The sequence below is a fragment of the Haliotis rufescens genome, unplaced genomic scaffold (genome assembly GCF_023055435.1).
Source record: "Haliotis rufescens isolate VD_foot unplaced genomic scaffold, xgHalRufe1.0.p SCAF_5, whole genome shotgun sequence".
In the NCBI taxonomy this organism is placed as follows: domain Eukaryota; kingdom Metazoa; phylum Mollusca; class Gastropoda; order Lepetellida; family Haliotidae; genus Haliotis; species Haliotis rufescens.
Genome location: NW_025964223.1, coordinates 25,793,669 through 25,809,253, shown reverse-complemented (window position 1 = coordinate 25,809,253; position 15,585 = coordinate 25,793,669). Strand labels below are relative to the sequence as shown.

Sequence of the window (15,585 nt, the reverse complement as noted above, 5' to 3'; positions counted from 1 at the left end):
ATCTCAGGTGAAACTCACGGACGTGGGCAAGGTGCTGACAAGCTGACAAACTAGTGATAGGAGGGTCACTGGGTTGGTTATGTGAAAGGTTGGGTTTTTTTCCACCTCAGTTTCATCTTCAAGATATGTATAATATGAAGAGGTCGCCTTCCTTACACCATTATCCCCAAACGGGTCATTCTTATTAATTCGATTGGTAAAGAAATAAAGATGTCAAAATCGTCACGGTCTCAACTCTACGGCAGTCAGTGACATTGACAGCATAAGAACACCATATTCCTCAGACCAAGCACAAAGAAATGCCTACGGAATCGCACTTGAATCCGCCAAGTAAGTAACTTCCCCGAAACAAATATTGAGCTTGGTTTTGAACTTTCGTATCGTAAGGCGTAATTTTAAAGCTTTCATTTCCTCTTTAATAAAATTATTAGGGTCGAAAAGAATTACTTTAGTAAAATGAACTACCTATGCTTCCAGGACAAGAAGGAACTACATGGGACCTTAGTTTCCAGGGCAAGAAGGAACTACCTATGCTTCCGGGGCAAGAAGGAACTATATGGGACCTAAGCTTCCAGGACAAGAAGGAACTGCCTATGCTTCCAGGACAAGAAGGAACTACATGGGACCTAAGCTTCCAGGACAAGAAGGAACTACCAATGCTTCCAGGACAAAAAGGAACTACATCGGACCTAAGCGTTCAGGACAAGAAGGAACTACCTATGCTTCCAGGACAAGAAGGAACAACATGGGACCTAACCTTCCAGGACAAGAAGGAACTACATGGGACCTAAGCTTCCAGGACAAGAAGGAACTGCCTATGCTTCCAGGACAAGAAGGAACTACATGGGACCTTAGTTTCCAGGACAAGAAGGAACTACCTATGCTTCCAGGGCAAGAAGGAACTACATGGGACCTAAGTTTCCAGGACAAGAAGGAGCTACCTATGCTTCCAGGGCAAGAAGGAACTACATGGGACCTAAGTTTCTAGGACAAGAAGGAACTACCTATGCTTCCAGGGCAAGAAGGAACTACCTATGCTTCCAGGACAAGAAGGAAAAACATGGGACCTAACCTTCCAGGACAAGAAGGAACTACATGGGACCTAAGCTTCCAGGACAAGAAGAAGTGCCTATGCTTCCAGGACAAGAAGGATCTACATGGGACCTAAGCTTCCAGGACAAGAAGGAACTACCTATGCTTCCAAGGCAAGAAGGAACTACCTATGCTTCCAGGACAAGAAGGAACAACATGGGACCTAACCTTCCAGGACAAGAAGGAACTACCTATGCTTCCAGGGCAAGAAGGAACTACATGGGACCTAAGTTTCCAGGACAAGAAGGAACTACCTATGCTTCCAGGACAAGAAGGAACAACATGGGACCTAACCTTCCAGGACAAGAAGGATCTACCTATGCTTCCAGGGCAAGAAGGAACTACATGGGACCTAAGTTTCCAGGATAAGAAGGAACTACCTATGCTTCCAGGACAAGAAGGAACTACCAGTGCTTCCAGGACAAGAAGGAACTACATGGGACCTAAGTTTCCAGGACAAGAAGGAACTATCAATGTTTCCAGGACAAGAAGGGACTACCTATGCTTCCAGGACAAGAAGGATCTACCAATGTTTCCAGGACAAGAAGGAACTACCTATGCTTCCAGGACAAGAAGGAACTACATGGGACCTAAGCTTCCAGGACAAGAAGGAACTACATTGGGCCTAAGCTTCCAGGACAAGAAGGAACTGCCTATGCTTCCAGGACAAGAAGGAACTACATAGGACCTAAGCTTCCAAGACAAGAAGGATCTACCTATGCTTCCAGGACAAGAAGGAACAACATGGGACCTAACCTTCCAGGACAAGAAGGGACTACATTGGGCCTAAGCTTCCAGGACAAGAAGGAACTGCCTATGCTTCCAGGACAAGAAGGAACTACATGGGACCTAAGCGTCCAGGACAAGAAGGAACTACCAATGCTTCCAGGACAAGAAGGAACTACATCGGACCTAAGCGTTCAGGACAAGAAGGAACTACCTATGCTTCCAGGACAAGAAGGAACAACATGGGACCTAACCTTCCAGGACAAGAAGGAACTACATGGGACCTAAGCTTCCAGGACAAGAAGGAACTGCCTATGCTTCCAGGACAAGAAGGAACTACATGGGGCCTAAGCTTCCAGGACAAGAAGGACTACATGGGACGTAAGCTTCCAGGACAAGAAGGAACTACCTATGCTTCCAGGACAAGAAGAAACTACATGGGACCTAAGTTTCCAGGACAAGAAGCAACTACTTATGCTTCCAAGGCAAGAAGGAACTACCTATGCTTCCAGGACAAGAAGGAACAACATGGGACCTAACCTTCCAGGACAAGAAGGAACTACATTGGGCCTAAGCTTCCAGGACAAGAAGGAACTACCTATGCTTCCAGGACAAGAAGGAACTACATGGGACCTAAGCGTCCAGGACAAGAAGGAACTACCTATGCTTCCAGGACAAGAAGGAAAAATATGGGACCTAACCTTCCAGGACAAGAAGGAACTACATGGGACCTAAGCTTCCAGGACAAGAAGAAGTGCCTATGCTTCCAGGACAAGAAGGATCTACATGGGACCTAAGCTTCCAGGACAAGAAGGAACTACCTATGCTTCCAAGGCAAGAAGGAACTACCTATGCTTCCAGGACAAGAAGGAACAACATGGGACCTAACCTTCCAGGACAAGAAGGATCTACCTATGCTTCCAGGGCAAGAAGGAACTACATGGGACCTAAGTTTCCAGGATAAGAAGGAACTACCTATGCTTCCAGGACAAGAAGGAACTACCAGTGCTTCCAGGACAAGAAGGATCTACATGGGACCTAAGTTTCCAGGACAAGAAGGAACTACCAATGTTTCCAGGACAAGAAGGAACTACCTATGCTTCCAGGACAAGAAGGATCTACCAATGTTTCCAGGACAAGAAGAAATACCTATGCTTCCAGGACAAGAAGGAACTACATGGGACTTAAGCTTCCAGGACAAGAAGGAACTACCAATGCTTCCAGGACAAGAAGGAACTACATGGGACCTTAGCTTCCAAGACAAGAAGGAACTACCTATGCTTCCAGGACAAGAAGGAACAACATGGGACCTAACCTTCCAGGACAAGAAGGAACTACATTGGGCCTAAGCTTCCAGGACAAGAAGGAACTACCTATGCTTCCAGGACAAGAAGGAACTACATGGGACCTAAGCGTCCAGGACATGAAGGAACTACCTATGCTTCCAGGACAAGAAGGAACTACATGGGGCCTAAGCTTCCAGGACAAGAAGGACTACATGGGACGTAAGCTTCCAGGACAAGAAGGAACTACCTATGCTTCCAGGACAAGAAGAAACTACATGGGACCTAAGTTTCCAGGACAAGAAGGAACTACCTTAGCTTCCAGGTCAAGAAGGAACTACCTATGCTTTCAGGACAAGAAGGAACTACCTATGCTTCCAGGAAAAGGATGCTCTTTTGAACAATATTTCAGTCATATGTCAGCCTGCCCCATAAAACCCAATATTGATGCAGGTCGTGTCATTTATTACCACTTTGGCGCACCAAATGTGTGTGCGAGTAAGTACTGAACGTTGTTTTCAACAATGTTTCAGTTATATCATGGCATGTCAGCTTGTTGTGGGAGGAAAGCTCAAAGTGATTATAGATACCGGTCTTAGACCTTTACCACTTTGTGTAACCAGTTCACTGGTATGATGAGATCAGTTTAAGTATCATAAAGTCATCTGGGATGTGATTCCAAACCCAGCGTATCAGGTCTACTTAGGGACGTAACTCTGTACTGCGTCAGAGACACATGGCCACCTGTACCCCATCATTACTACCCATGGACATGATTGCAGTATTTGCTGGCTCAACACTGGCTGTGAGATAGTTCATCTACACATCAGGATGGAACTAAAAGATTCATTATTATAAGATTCAATTTATTATTTTGTGCTGACAGCCAAAATAAGTTAAATTTGATTATGAGTGTGTGAGTTGGGTTTAACTTTCAGGCCACTTTGAAAAATTACTTCAGTTCTACCACTGCCTTTCAGTCTGATATGACAGGGCAGTCCTGAGTAATGCAGGTCTTAGACGTTTACCACCTTGGTGAAATCCATGAACACCAGTCAGTAATGAAAAAAACTAGAAACATTATCTGGGATTCCTACACATGATCATAGCAGTGAGCGGGTTGGGTTTAATGCCACTTTGAACAGTCATGACAGTATTTCAGTTTAACGCATTTCAGCTGATGTGGGAGTGATGCAGGTATTAGAGGTTTCCATAGATTGATCTAGGTTTCAAAACTAAGGGCTGTTGTCAGACATCTTTGGAAAATATGTTGCTCCGTTCAAAATTTGGATTGTTTTCAGTTCCTATTTTTGTAAATAAAAAAATAAGCATTTAAGCCTCTTCTTTATTGGTCGTGTTATCAGTGAAGTCACCTTTTCAAAACCATAATATATTATTCATACATACAATAACATGAATTGAGAAATTTTCAGTTACAATTTTGGAAGTTTTACTGCCATAAGCTGTAGACATGCGACTAACGGTATCAGGTGGTCAGGCTCGCTGACTTGGTTGATGCATGTCATCGATCCCAACTGCGTGAATCGATGCTCATGACATTGATCACTGGATTGTCTGGTCCAGACTCAATTATTTACAGACCGCCGTCATATAGCTGAAATATTGCTGAGGGCGGCGTTAAACAACAAACCAACCAACCAAACCAATCCAGTGCGTCAAATCTCCAAAAGGTAAACCTATTGACAATCCAACTGTTGCCACAGTCTGGGAATCACACCCTGTTCCTACCTGTACAAATGTACTTGGAATCATTCTAACAGTATCATGTGTCAAACACAACAGCCACACAATGACAAGGCCATCCCATGTTTACTGTAACACAAGACAATTACATTGCTGCACAACAGTGATGAATCCCTGTAAAATCTGCAGCATTCCAGAGTCAAACGATGGACAATGCCAACAATGAGGGTGCCAACCCCCACCTCCCCTGAATCCTGAATACCATCTAAATATTCACTCGGAGTCTAAATGCTCACACCTGAATACTGAATACTACTAAACACAGATTTTAAGTTAAATCACTGAAAAAATAAAATATTATAAAAGACTTTTATGTACACCATTAATTTTTTTTAAACGTTGAATCTGCGTATCAAATATGGTTACATTACCATCCCGTGTATCACACTGGCGAGGCTCGAATACCCTCGAAATAAACTCTGAATCCTGTCTACCAAAAGGGGGTTGGCACCCTCAATAATGGACTTCATCATGATTGGTGCAAAGTTCTTGGAATCTCCATAACAGTTCATGTTGTGACTACATCCATTTCACACTTGTCACACATCTCACACATCTGTACAATATGCTTAGGTCACTCATATCCCTCTCTACACATCAGGACGCCTCTGTCTGAAGGTTCAATATTTTCTTCACGGAGTCCTTGTATTTAGTTAGAGATTCAGAGTTCTCTCCCTTGTTCATGATCTCTGCTACTGATCTGCTGTACTCCCTCACAAGGTCAAGGCTATCAATGTCTTCCTCCTTCAGATTGTTTGGCAGGTGTGACAGCTCCTTGAATGATGGGTCATCTTTCTTACTCTGAAAATACATTGCAACGCATCAAGGGTTTTAGCCTTGCTCAGTTCATCATTACCAAATATGAAATGTAACTATCTGATTGGCCTGATGCCAACAGGGGACCCACAATTAACTGTTTGCAATTTGTAAAATACACTGAGTTTCTTCTGTAAGGCCACGAGATAATTTAATTGTGGGACAAAAACATTACAACAAAAAACAAACTTGTACAGCCAATTACAGCAAATTATACAACTGTGGTATTTTTGTCCCAAACTTGTAATAATAATTTTGTTTCAGGTGTCAGTGGTATGCTGGACAGGGTTTCATGAGCTGGAGGGATTCAGGGTGCATAAGGCCATACAGCTTGTGAAATTCCGAATACACACAGTCGCATAACAACATTAGACTCCATGATAAGATACCTGACATACTATGTAGTGATATTTTGTTTTCAAACTTCGAGTGAGTGAGTGGGTATGGTTTTATGCTGCTTTTAGCAATATTCCAGCAATATCACGGCAGGGGACACCAGAAATGGGCTTCACACATTGTACCCATGTCGGGAATCGAACCCAGGTCTTTGGCGTGACAAGTGAACGCTTTAACCACTAGGCTACCCGACCGCCCCTTTCAAACTTTGAATTCATTTTGATCCAAATTATCTCCTCATTCAAAAGGTTGACACATATCTCCACTATTCATCACTAAGGAGGCAGTCAGCAATATTTCAGTTACATCACAGTCTGTAAAATAATCTTGAACACCAGTGGTTGATAGCATGCTCAACACTCACACCTGTTGTCAGGGTGCACGATCAGTCTGGGACACAATGCAGGCATGGGATGTTGGGGAACTTCTTCACCACAACTGTCACGGAGATAGTTCACAGGGGATTAATCTCACAAAAAGAGTTCCCAATACCTCTACGGCCTCAGTGACCTCCCTGGCACCCGCAAAGGCTCCTCGGGCCACAAAGTACACAATATCTTGAACTGGCAACAACATCTCAACTACAGCAGGAAGTGAAGGGAAGAATTGATATTCTCTACCTCTTTGATCTCCTGGAACTTCTTGATCAGGTCGACGACCGACGTGCGTGACTGACTGAGACGCCAAATGTAGCGGTGCCGGTCAGCCTCCACCATCTCCTCTTCCCACGGCTCCTTTTTCTGTGGGCCATATAAAAATGTTATTAATTCATAAATCGGGGGATCATAGCAACAGACAAAAAAACATAAAGCCCATTGGCGATAGCAAAAGTTGGAATACCTCACAAAACAATATGTCTTAGATACAATAAACAATATTTAGTGTTCTTGTGCATTATAAACCACAGTAGAAATCTCATTTATTACTTTATCCCAGTTGTTTGGAACTGCCAACATGTCTGACATGATTCTCCATCGGATGTAACTTTACAGCACTAAACATGCTAAAGCAATGAAGAGTTACTTCCCCTGGAACACTGGGTCCAACTGAATACAATGTTTCACATCCATCCAAGGTTCATAGCCACATTTTGACATCTACAGGGTTTTACATGACGCACAAATGAGCGTCTAGTACACACAAATGTAGAGAATGGACGCAGAAAAAGATATACTGCATCCCAAGGGACACAAAATAATATTCATTTTACCTACAGCGCATCAAGAGCTAGTATGGGCATCTGTCATTTCAACCATCAACCTTGACCACATGATCATAAATTCCTTAAAACATATAGTACACTACACCATATCAGTACTTTACAGGACCCTCATATTGCCTGCAAGGACCATTACAATTAATTACTAGGGATCCAGGGGACCCCCACTTTTGTAGGTAAAGCCCTGCAACTATGATTACTTATACAGAAATTACATCTGCATGAAATGGTTATGTGTAATTATGTCTTAACATAATAATCTCTTGAAAATCATATAAATGATAATGAATTTTGTTTTGATCTTCCTAAATGTGAACAAACAAAGCCATTTAGAAAGTGGTCAAATGTAATTAAGAATTGACCTTCACTTTGTGTGAGTTCATTGGAGTATGAACCTTCATAGAGTGAGGGCCAAACTGTATGAACGTCGGAGCTTGTCAAATACATCAACACAAACAACTATAGTAAAAACATCACTGACATACACTGAGTTATCGCTTCCTTCTTATAACAAAATAACACCTGCAAAAGTAGCTTTGATATTGGTTGACCTTAACAGGGTGTCCCATAGCTCGAAAGCTGTGTGTACCGACTTACTGGTTTGTAGTTTAATCCAGCACTTAGATATATTTCAGCTATATGATGGTGGTCTGTAGACAATCACGTCTGGGCCAGACAATGCAGTGATTGTTTGACTGTGTACCTACCCAGGACTCGAAGTAAATGGCTGTCAGCAGGTACATGGCATAGTCGTAGTTCTGCTGCCGCAACGGACACCTGCAACATTTAATAACAGATATTAGCTATTCAAATTGTGGTTGGGGTCAGGTTGAGTGGGGTGGACTGGATTGGGGTTTGGGTCAGGTTGAGTGGGGTGGACTGGATTGGGGTTTGGGTCAGGTTGAGTGGGGTGGACTGGATTGGGGTTTGGGTCAGGTTGAGTGGGGTGGACTGGATTGGGGTTTGGGTCAGGTTGAGTGAGGTGGACTGGATTGGGGTTTGGGTCAGGTTGAGTGGGGTGGACTGGGTTGGGGTTTGGGTCAGGTTGAGTGGGGTGGACTGGATTGGGGTTTGGGTCAGGTTGAGTGGGGTGGACTGGATTGGGGTTTGGGTCAGGTTGAGTGAGGTGGACTGGGTTGGGGTTTGGGTCAGGTTGAGTGGGGTGGACTGGGTTGGGGTTTGGGTCAGGTTGAGTGGAGTGGACTGGATTGGGGTTTTGGTCAGGTTGAGTGGGGTGGACTGGATTGGGGTTTGGGTCAGGTTGAGTGGGGTGGACTGGATTGGGGTTTGGGTCAGGTTGAGTGGGGTGGACTGGATTGGGGTTTGGGTCAGGTTGAGTGGGGTGGACTGGATTGGGGTTTGGGTCAGGTTGAGTGGGGTGGACTGGATTGGGGTTTGGGTCAGGTTGAGTGGGGTGGACTGGATTGGGGTTTGGGTCAGGTTGAGTGGGGTGGACTGGATTGGGGTTTGGGTCAGGTTGAGTGGGGTGGACTGGATTGGGGTTTGGGTCAGGTTGAGTGGGGTGGACTGGATTGGGGTTTGGGTCAGGTTGAGTGGGGTGGACTGGGTTGGGGTTTGGGTCAGGTTGAGTGGGGTGGACTGGATTGGGGTTTGGGTCAGGTTGAGTGGCGTGGGCTGGAATGGGGTTTGGGTCAGTTTGAGTGGGGTGGAGTGGATAATGGTAGAATTGTGGTGTTGCTTGTGTTGTTGGTGTTTTTTTGTGTTGAGTGTATGGGATGTGGTCAGTTTCCCTGCAGATCTGGGGCCATCTCACCTGTCAGTGGTGACAGTCAGTTTCTTGGTGTTGGGCTCAAACCTGTCTCCAACCAGTCTCAGCATCTTCTGCCATGCATGTCTGTTCAGCTTCAAGTGAGACAGCTTCAACTGAAAATTGCATTGATTGAGTTCACTATTGTCAGATCAATCCTAAAGTGAGTGACAGGATGTTTCTTTATGCCAGTTTTTGAAATATTTCCACAGCCCAGCAGCCAGTGGTTGATAGTGAGAGCATCAGTCAACTTTGTCAATGACACACATTTGATAGTTCACAGCTGAGAGTTGGTCATCCTTGTTAATCACCCGATTGTTATTGTTTGAAGTTGGTAAGTAGGCATCTTTCAAGGCTTGATCGTAGCGCCACCAGTGGCTATTACGACTAATGTCCCTCTATGTCCCTCCTATTGACCAATCAGATTCCACCTCTCATATCACTTGCATTTGCTTCAAATAAAATGGCATCTCTCAGTGAAGACGATCTGGTCGATAATCAAGATCGATACTGAACAAAACGGGTCTTACTTTGTGAAGTGCATCAAATCACGTGAGCACCTTGATTGAAAACATGAAAAGATTTGGAACATATCTGTTGATGCTAAGTTGACGGTACACATGCTTTGCAAATACTGCAATTGACCGACATCTGTACTCAGTTTACGAACTGGACGTCAATTTTTTTTTATGCAAGTTCGATTGGACTATGCATGGACTCTTTAGTCCAGCCAAAATATTACTCTGGACTTTAAAGTCAGTTAACTCCCTTGCCTTGGGAAGATGGTAAGTAAGATATTTTATGTATGACAGCTTCTATATTCTGTTAAGATGCTACATTTCAGTGTATACCGGTACTGTTCTGTATAAGGACCCTCGCTTGACAATAGTATAAGGATCTATCCCGAAACATTGCATCATAGCAGAAAAAAGTTGTTATCCATAAAATACCTTGTCTCCATGGTGATGACCAGAGATGAACTAAGGTCAGATTATGACAGACTACTTTCATGATTGTAATTCATTCATAAGTTTCTCGAGCTTGAGTCGAAATCGCCTGTCGGTGTCGAAACATTATGGTTTCAGGGTGTTTAATAAATGTTCTTTGATCTCATCTAGTTTGCATTATCATCATCGCCTTGATAATCCACAGATATGGTGGAATTCATTCAGGTATGAGTAGTAAGCAGTAAGCCGGATGACGTCACTCATGACTGTGACGTGTTACGTATTAATGCACCACTGCGATCATGAGAATAGACAAAACATGCATCAATTCGATGATAAAATGTTGCAATTTTACAGTAAGAAACTGCACATGAGGCTGTTGTATACCATTTATCATACAACTCATTTCTAACGTATCTAACTCTCGTTTTGCTCATTATACATTTTGAAACAACTTGTAAGACAAACGGTACATGACAGCCATTGTGTACTAATCTCTATATAACCAATATCATTGCAAGATTACCTACCACAATGCAAGCACAAGCAGAACTTTTATCAAGGGTGAGGCAAGGAATGTCCGTATAATGGGACTTAGTCAACATATACTTTTTTCTGTGCCACTGTCTGGGGAACTCAACTTACAGCTACAGAGACAGTGCGAGCCCGCGGATCTCGGATTGATGCACTGGAGAAACTGTAGTCAGATGTTGTTACTGTTATCGGGAAATGCTTATCAATTTCTTTGTTTGTATTCAGTCCTTCTGGCCACTTCGTGCAAAATTCTGAATAAGAAAAAAAGCAGACATGGTTCTTGAAAATGAGTGAGTGTGTGAAGTCATTGATGTTCACTATTGTATAACCCACTAACACGAGTATGGTACTGACAAACCAAGGATCATAATCAAACAAATATAGGACTTTGCATCCATAATCATTGGATCCTGGCACAACTAAGGGACACAACTCTGCAAGAAACTTGCATAATCTTAGAATATATGGCCATTATTGCCTCTTCATTGAATAGTGAAATCTGAAAAGCATGAAAAGTGATGTATTATTAATCGTTATCAGTCGTTTCAGTGACATCTGGACCTCAGTTGCATCCCAACTGCTGGTCTTGGGTTCAAACCTAAAATACCCTGATTATAATCCTTTAGCATTAGACCTATTATTGTGGGACACACCAAAATGGCATATATGTGGTCTTTTCTCCCGTATTAAGCTGGCAAGTAGTGATGCATTGGATGTACTGTTCAAACCCTTCAACTTTCTGTATTTCAAACATTTGGAGTATAATTACTTGCCATTTGACACAGAATGACAGTGGATGACAACACAAGACTTACTCTGGATGGCCTGGCAGTGTTTCTTGATGTGAGCTGGTGTGAGATGCAGGAAGTTGGGTGGTTTCATCAGCTCCACATTCCCGTACTTGCCTGGGGACACGCCCTTATTCTCGGTCTCTTTCTACAAACACAAACAAATGCTATCATTCTGTGATGTACTCAAGGCCCCACACTACCTGATCGTGGGGAGTTCAGGGTAGAGTACGGTCCCCAATACCCAGAGCCTGCCAGTCAAGCCAAACAATAAGCATTAAAGCTGAATCAACATTCAACTGATGCACTGTGATACTAATCTCAACAATGCACAAAATGGCAAAAATATAATAATATGTGTTTCTAGTTTTCTGACCAACCCTAGTCTGGAACCCCAACCCTAAACGGAAAGAATACTCCAACTTTGAAAGTATTGAAATAGGGATGCTCTTTTTCTTTGCAGATTCAAAACTTTGACTAATACTCTGTAAACTACCAACATTACCCAAGCTACACTACAGTCTGCAAGCCACCTACCTCTGCAAAGCCCTGTCTCAAGGGTAGGGGGACAACACTCCACTTGAAGGAGGCGGCTGTGGGCCACACACTGGTCCAATCCTGGTCCTGCTTCATCTGCAGGTACCGCGGAGGGGCCACCTGAAAAATGGATAAAGCTGCAATATTGCTGACTGCAGTGTTAAACAACATTCTGTTGCTAGGGACTACTACAATCTAAAAAATACATACCAGTCTCCTCCTTCTCCGGAAGAAATCTCGTTCCCTGCGTGTAGGTTTGAGGCCGGGTATTTCAAACGTTCTGAATTCACTGTCACCTGACAAAAATGAAGACAAATGTATTTAAAAAATCCATTAGAATTCATCATTAATATTTGTTGTTGCTATTATAGCATGTTACAGATATTATCATTGTCAAGTTGGCCCAGTGCCGGTAGATCTATCAGGCCAGTAGTTTCAACTTTGTATGGGTCCTAAAGGCCTGCAGTAAATTTACCTGTTGATTTATTTGGTGCCATTTGTCAGTTTTCTTAACAAATACTTTCAACCAGTCACATGACGTACTTCCACATCTGTACCTAGGACAAAGGTTGATATAATCATAAAGAAAGTCAAAACACAGGCTCCGTATTATGTCGCTTTGGGCATCAATGTGCTGTGCAGTGTTCATCACTGACTCTCATCCCTATGCTGTGTTGAACATGTTGAAAGCATTGAACCATCATAACGAAACACAACCACTCATGTGAGCTATTTTGCAAAGGAGTATGACCACTAACTGTGTGAAAAGAACATTTAACAAAAAAGTGGGGAGAGAAATTTTCATTCATGGTTGTTGTATGATGGTCAAATCATGTTCTGTAAAATATGCTGGGGAGTGTATGGATGTCAGTGAACAAGCTTCCCGATCAGCGACCATCGAAAGTTTATAAAAGAGGCCTTCTGTCATTACATTATCTCCACAATGTGTCATAAAACTGATATTAGGTAATAACAATGATGAATGGGGCTTTGAATTTCATTGTTATTCTTTAATTTTACTACATAAATGCTAGAATTTCACTACATTTAGCAAATTTGGGCCTACCTTTTGAATACAGTACCACAAACTTTTCAAACACGTGATCTTACCCTATGACGTAATTTGTAGTATTTTGTTGCCAGTCACACCGGGGAAACAATGCCCTGTGACATCAGGGGTCATAGAGTGTGCATAAGCTCCTCCTAGTGATCTATCATCTCTACACGCAATGTCATTGAATACGCCCTGCGGTGTTGAGAGTTTTGAGTATTTGTTTACTAATTTTAGCCTGCGGCAGCGCATTTTAGAGCAAGCGCTAGTTTACGAGAGCACTTTTATTTTTTATATATTTTTTATTTCGTTTTTCTCGTAATTGAAGTGGATAAAATGGTCATAAATGGGAACTAATATACATATATTATTTTTTCGGTTCATTAATTTTCATTATTATGCACCAGAATGCAGTTTATTAGGGATATTATATTGGCGCTGAACACATCAAAATGTCGCCAGTGTTAGGGTAGGTTACCCCGAACTCTCTATCCAGAGCCCTTGGATCCCCTTTACGATCAATCACCCCTTTACGATCATTAGGGTTAGGAACCCGTTTAATGGCTTTTAGATTACCTGAAGTCTATCCTTAACCCTTGGATCCCCTTTACGATCAATCACCCCTTTACGATCATTAAGGTTAGGAACCCGTTTAATGGCTATTAGATTACCCGAAGTCTATCCTTAACCCTTGGATCCCCTTTACGATCAATCACCCCATTACGATCATTAGGGTTAGGTACTCGTTAAGTGGCTATTATAGATTATATAGCGGCTCCTAATATTCTTCACACAAAAACGTCGTGTACAAAGTATGAAATGGTTTTGTGTCGAATATTTTGGCTACTGGACACTATCCTGGAACATTCACACAAGCCACTTTCACCGGGTACATTTTTTCAGTACTGACTCAAAAGAACTCGTGTCGTCACTAGTCATGCTTATTCCTCCCTCGTTCCTCACTATTATCCACATTATCCTTACAGTGTTCCCTACCACACTTTCCTGTCACAAAAATCACCTGACGAATTATTAAACATGCGTACTCGCGAGTTCAACGTCTGACGCCTGGAGCCGTTTTCAGTTCGCGGCATATCGGCTCATTCCTCACCACTCGGTATCTTGTAGATTACGGAATGGGACGAGTGTGCCAAATGGCATCAGGATCATTCGTAAGTGTCCGTAGACTAAAGTCACAAGACACCATGCCTACCCCTAACATTCGTAAGTGTCCGTCACCTATTCAACCCTTTTCGTTCAGTTCCGTAACGTCATAGGCATGACTAGGTAAATTTGCACTTTGTTTCACAGTGTGGACGTAGCTCAGTCGGTTAGCTGTCAGGCTAACAATCTGAAGGTCGCGGGTTCGCGTCCGACGGATTCTCACAAAAACTGGTTGCTTGTCTTGAGACATGTGACCTATGGCAGAGATTGTCCTCACGAGAAGTTGTGGTACTGTATTCTAAACATGCTAAAGGTGCTCCCAAATTTGAATAAATATTATATGTTTCTATAATCATGATAATTCTAAAATCAGGCACAAAACAGTAATCGGAAGATAAGTTGAGACATAGCCCTATTACTGTGTATTATATACCACAAGATTTGGAGTGAAACGCGCCAGTAATAGGCTATAAATATCGCACACCATTCCTCCACAAGTAGTAGTACTGCCAACATTTTTTTACACAAGTCAAATGTAATCATGGTAATGTTCCAGCAGTAAGAACATTTATCTGCATGACCGTATGTTTAGTATCCCAAGGTAGTAATGTTCATCATAATCAACTTACATGGCACGCGAAAAGTGAGGCAAGGAACTACACACGGTAAATGACAGCGTTAATGTCCTTCAAGATGCACGAAAACTGTGACATATCATAACTTTGATGAGGGTTATAGTAACTTATATCAATAAGACTTGACATACCTTGTTCCGAATCGTTTATTCCTCTCTTTCTATGACTAATGCTTGGGGAACTTGAAATACTTCTTGCATAGCATGTGCAAGAGATACCATTAGTGAGTTTCATTGCATACAAGCGTTGCATGGCACATCGCAAAGTGCTTGATTCCATGAAGGCAGCCATATTGAATTTGAGAAACTATTTACCTAACGACTATTCCAAGCGACGGAGGCGTCAATTGTAACATCCGAAAGGAACACATTTGTACCCTTCTGAATCTACAGGCGACATTCAAAGTGCGTTTTACTGAGATCCAATCAGTAATTAAAATTTAATTAAAAAATAAAATAATTATATTTGCAATAATAAATAACTTGCGTCTGATGCTGCTCGGATGTCAACAGTTGTTGTTTGTTGTGTGAGTAACGGGACATCAACGGGTTCACCATACGTAACAGGCTAACAGCGTGACTTGTATGCTCGTTGCGTCAGTCCTCTATTGGCCCAAGTCTTGTTCTTTCTTTCTATATGAACATGTATGTCTTGTCATATAACCGCATGTCCTTTCAACTTTGACACACTAAAACCTGGGCAGACGACAAGTAATGATATATCATGTCAACATCTATATACTGATGGAAACGAATAAGTGAACAATGAAAAATATAGGGAAATAAGCTTTAATTTTTTTAACCCATAAAACATTTTTTTTGCAGGACACCTAGACCAACAACTAGTCTCTGAAATGAACTCTTTT

The 15,585-nt window shown here is 42.4% G+C and overlaps 1 protein-coding gene across 1 annotated transcript; it reads right to left on the bottom strand.

Annotated features, from left to right (window-relative positions):
- Positions 1-4,914: 4,914 nt before the first annotated feature.
- LOC124110864 (28S ribosomal protein S35, mitochondrial-like) lies at positions 4,915-15,036 on the bottom strand. The gene is made up of 9 exons (XM_046470333.2): positions 14,852-15,036; positions 12,081-12,166; positions 11,871-11,990; positions 11,361-11,481; positions 10,657-10,796; positions 9,071-9,180; positions 8,004-8,073; positions 6,698-6,817; positions 4,915-5,666 (listed from the first exon to the last, which is right to left on the bottom strand). The coding sequence occupies exons 1-9, from the start codon at positions 15,009-15,011 to the stop codon at positions 5,463-5,465; spliced, it is 1,131 nt and encodes a 376-aa protein (XP_046326289.2). The 5' UTR covers positions 15,012-15,036; the 3' UTR covers positions 4,915-5,462.
- Positions 15,037-15,585: the final 549 nt, after the last annotated feature.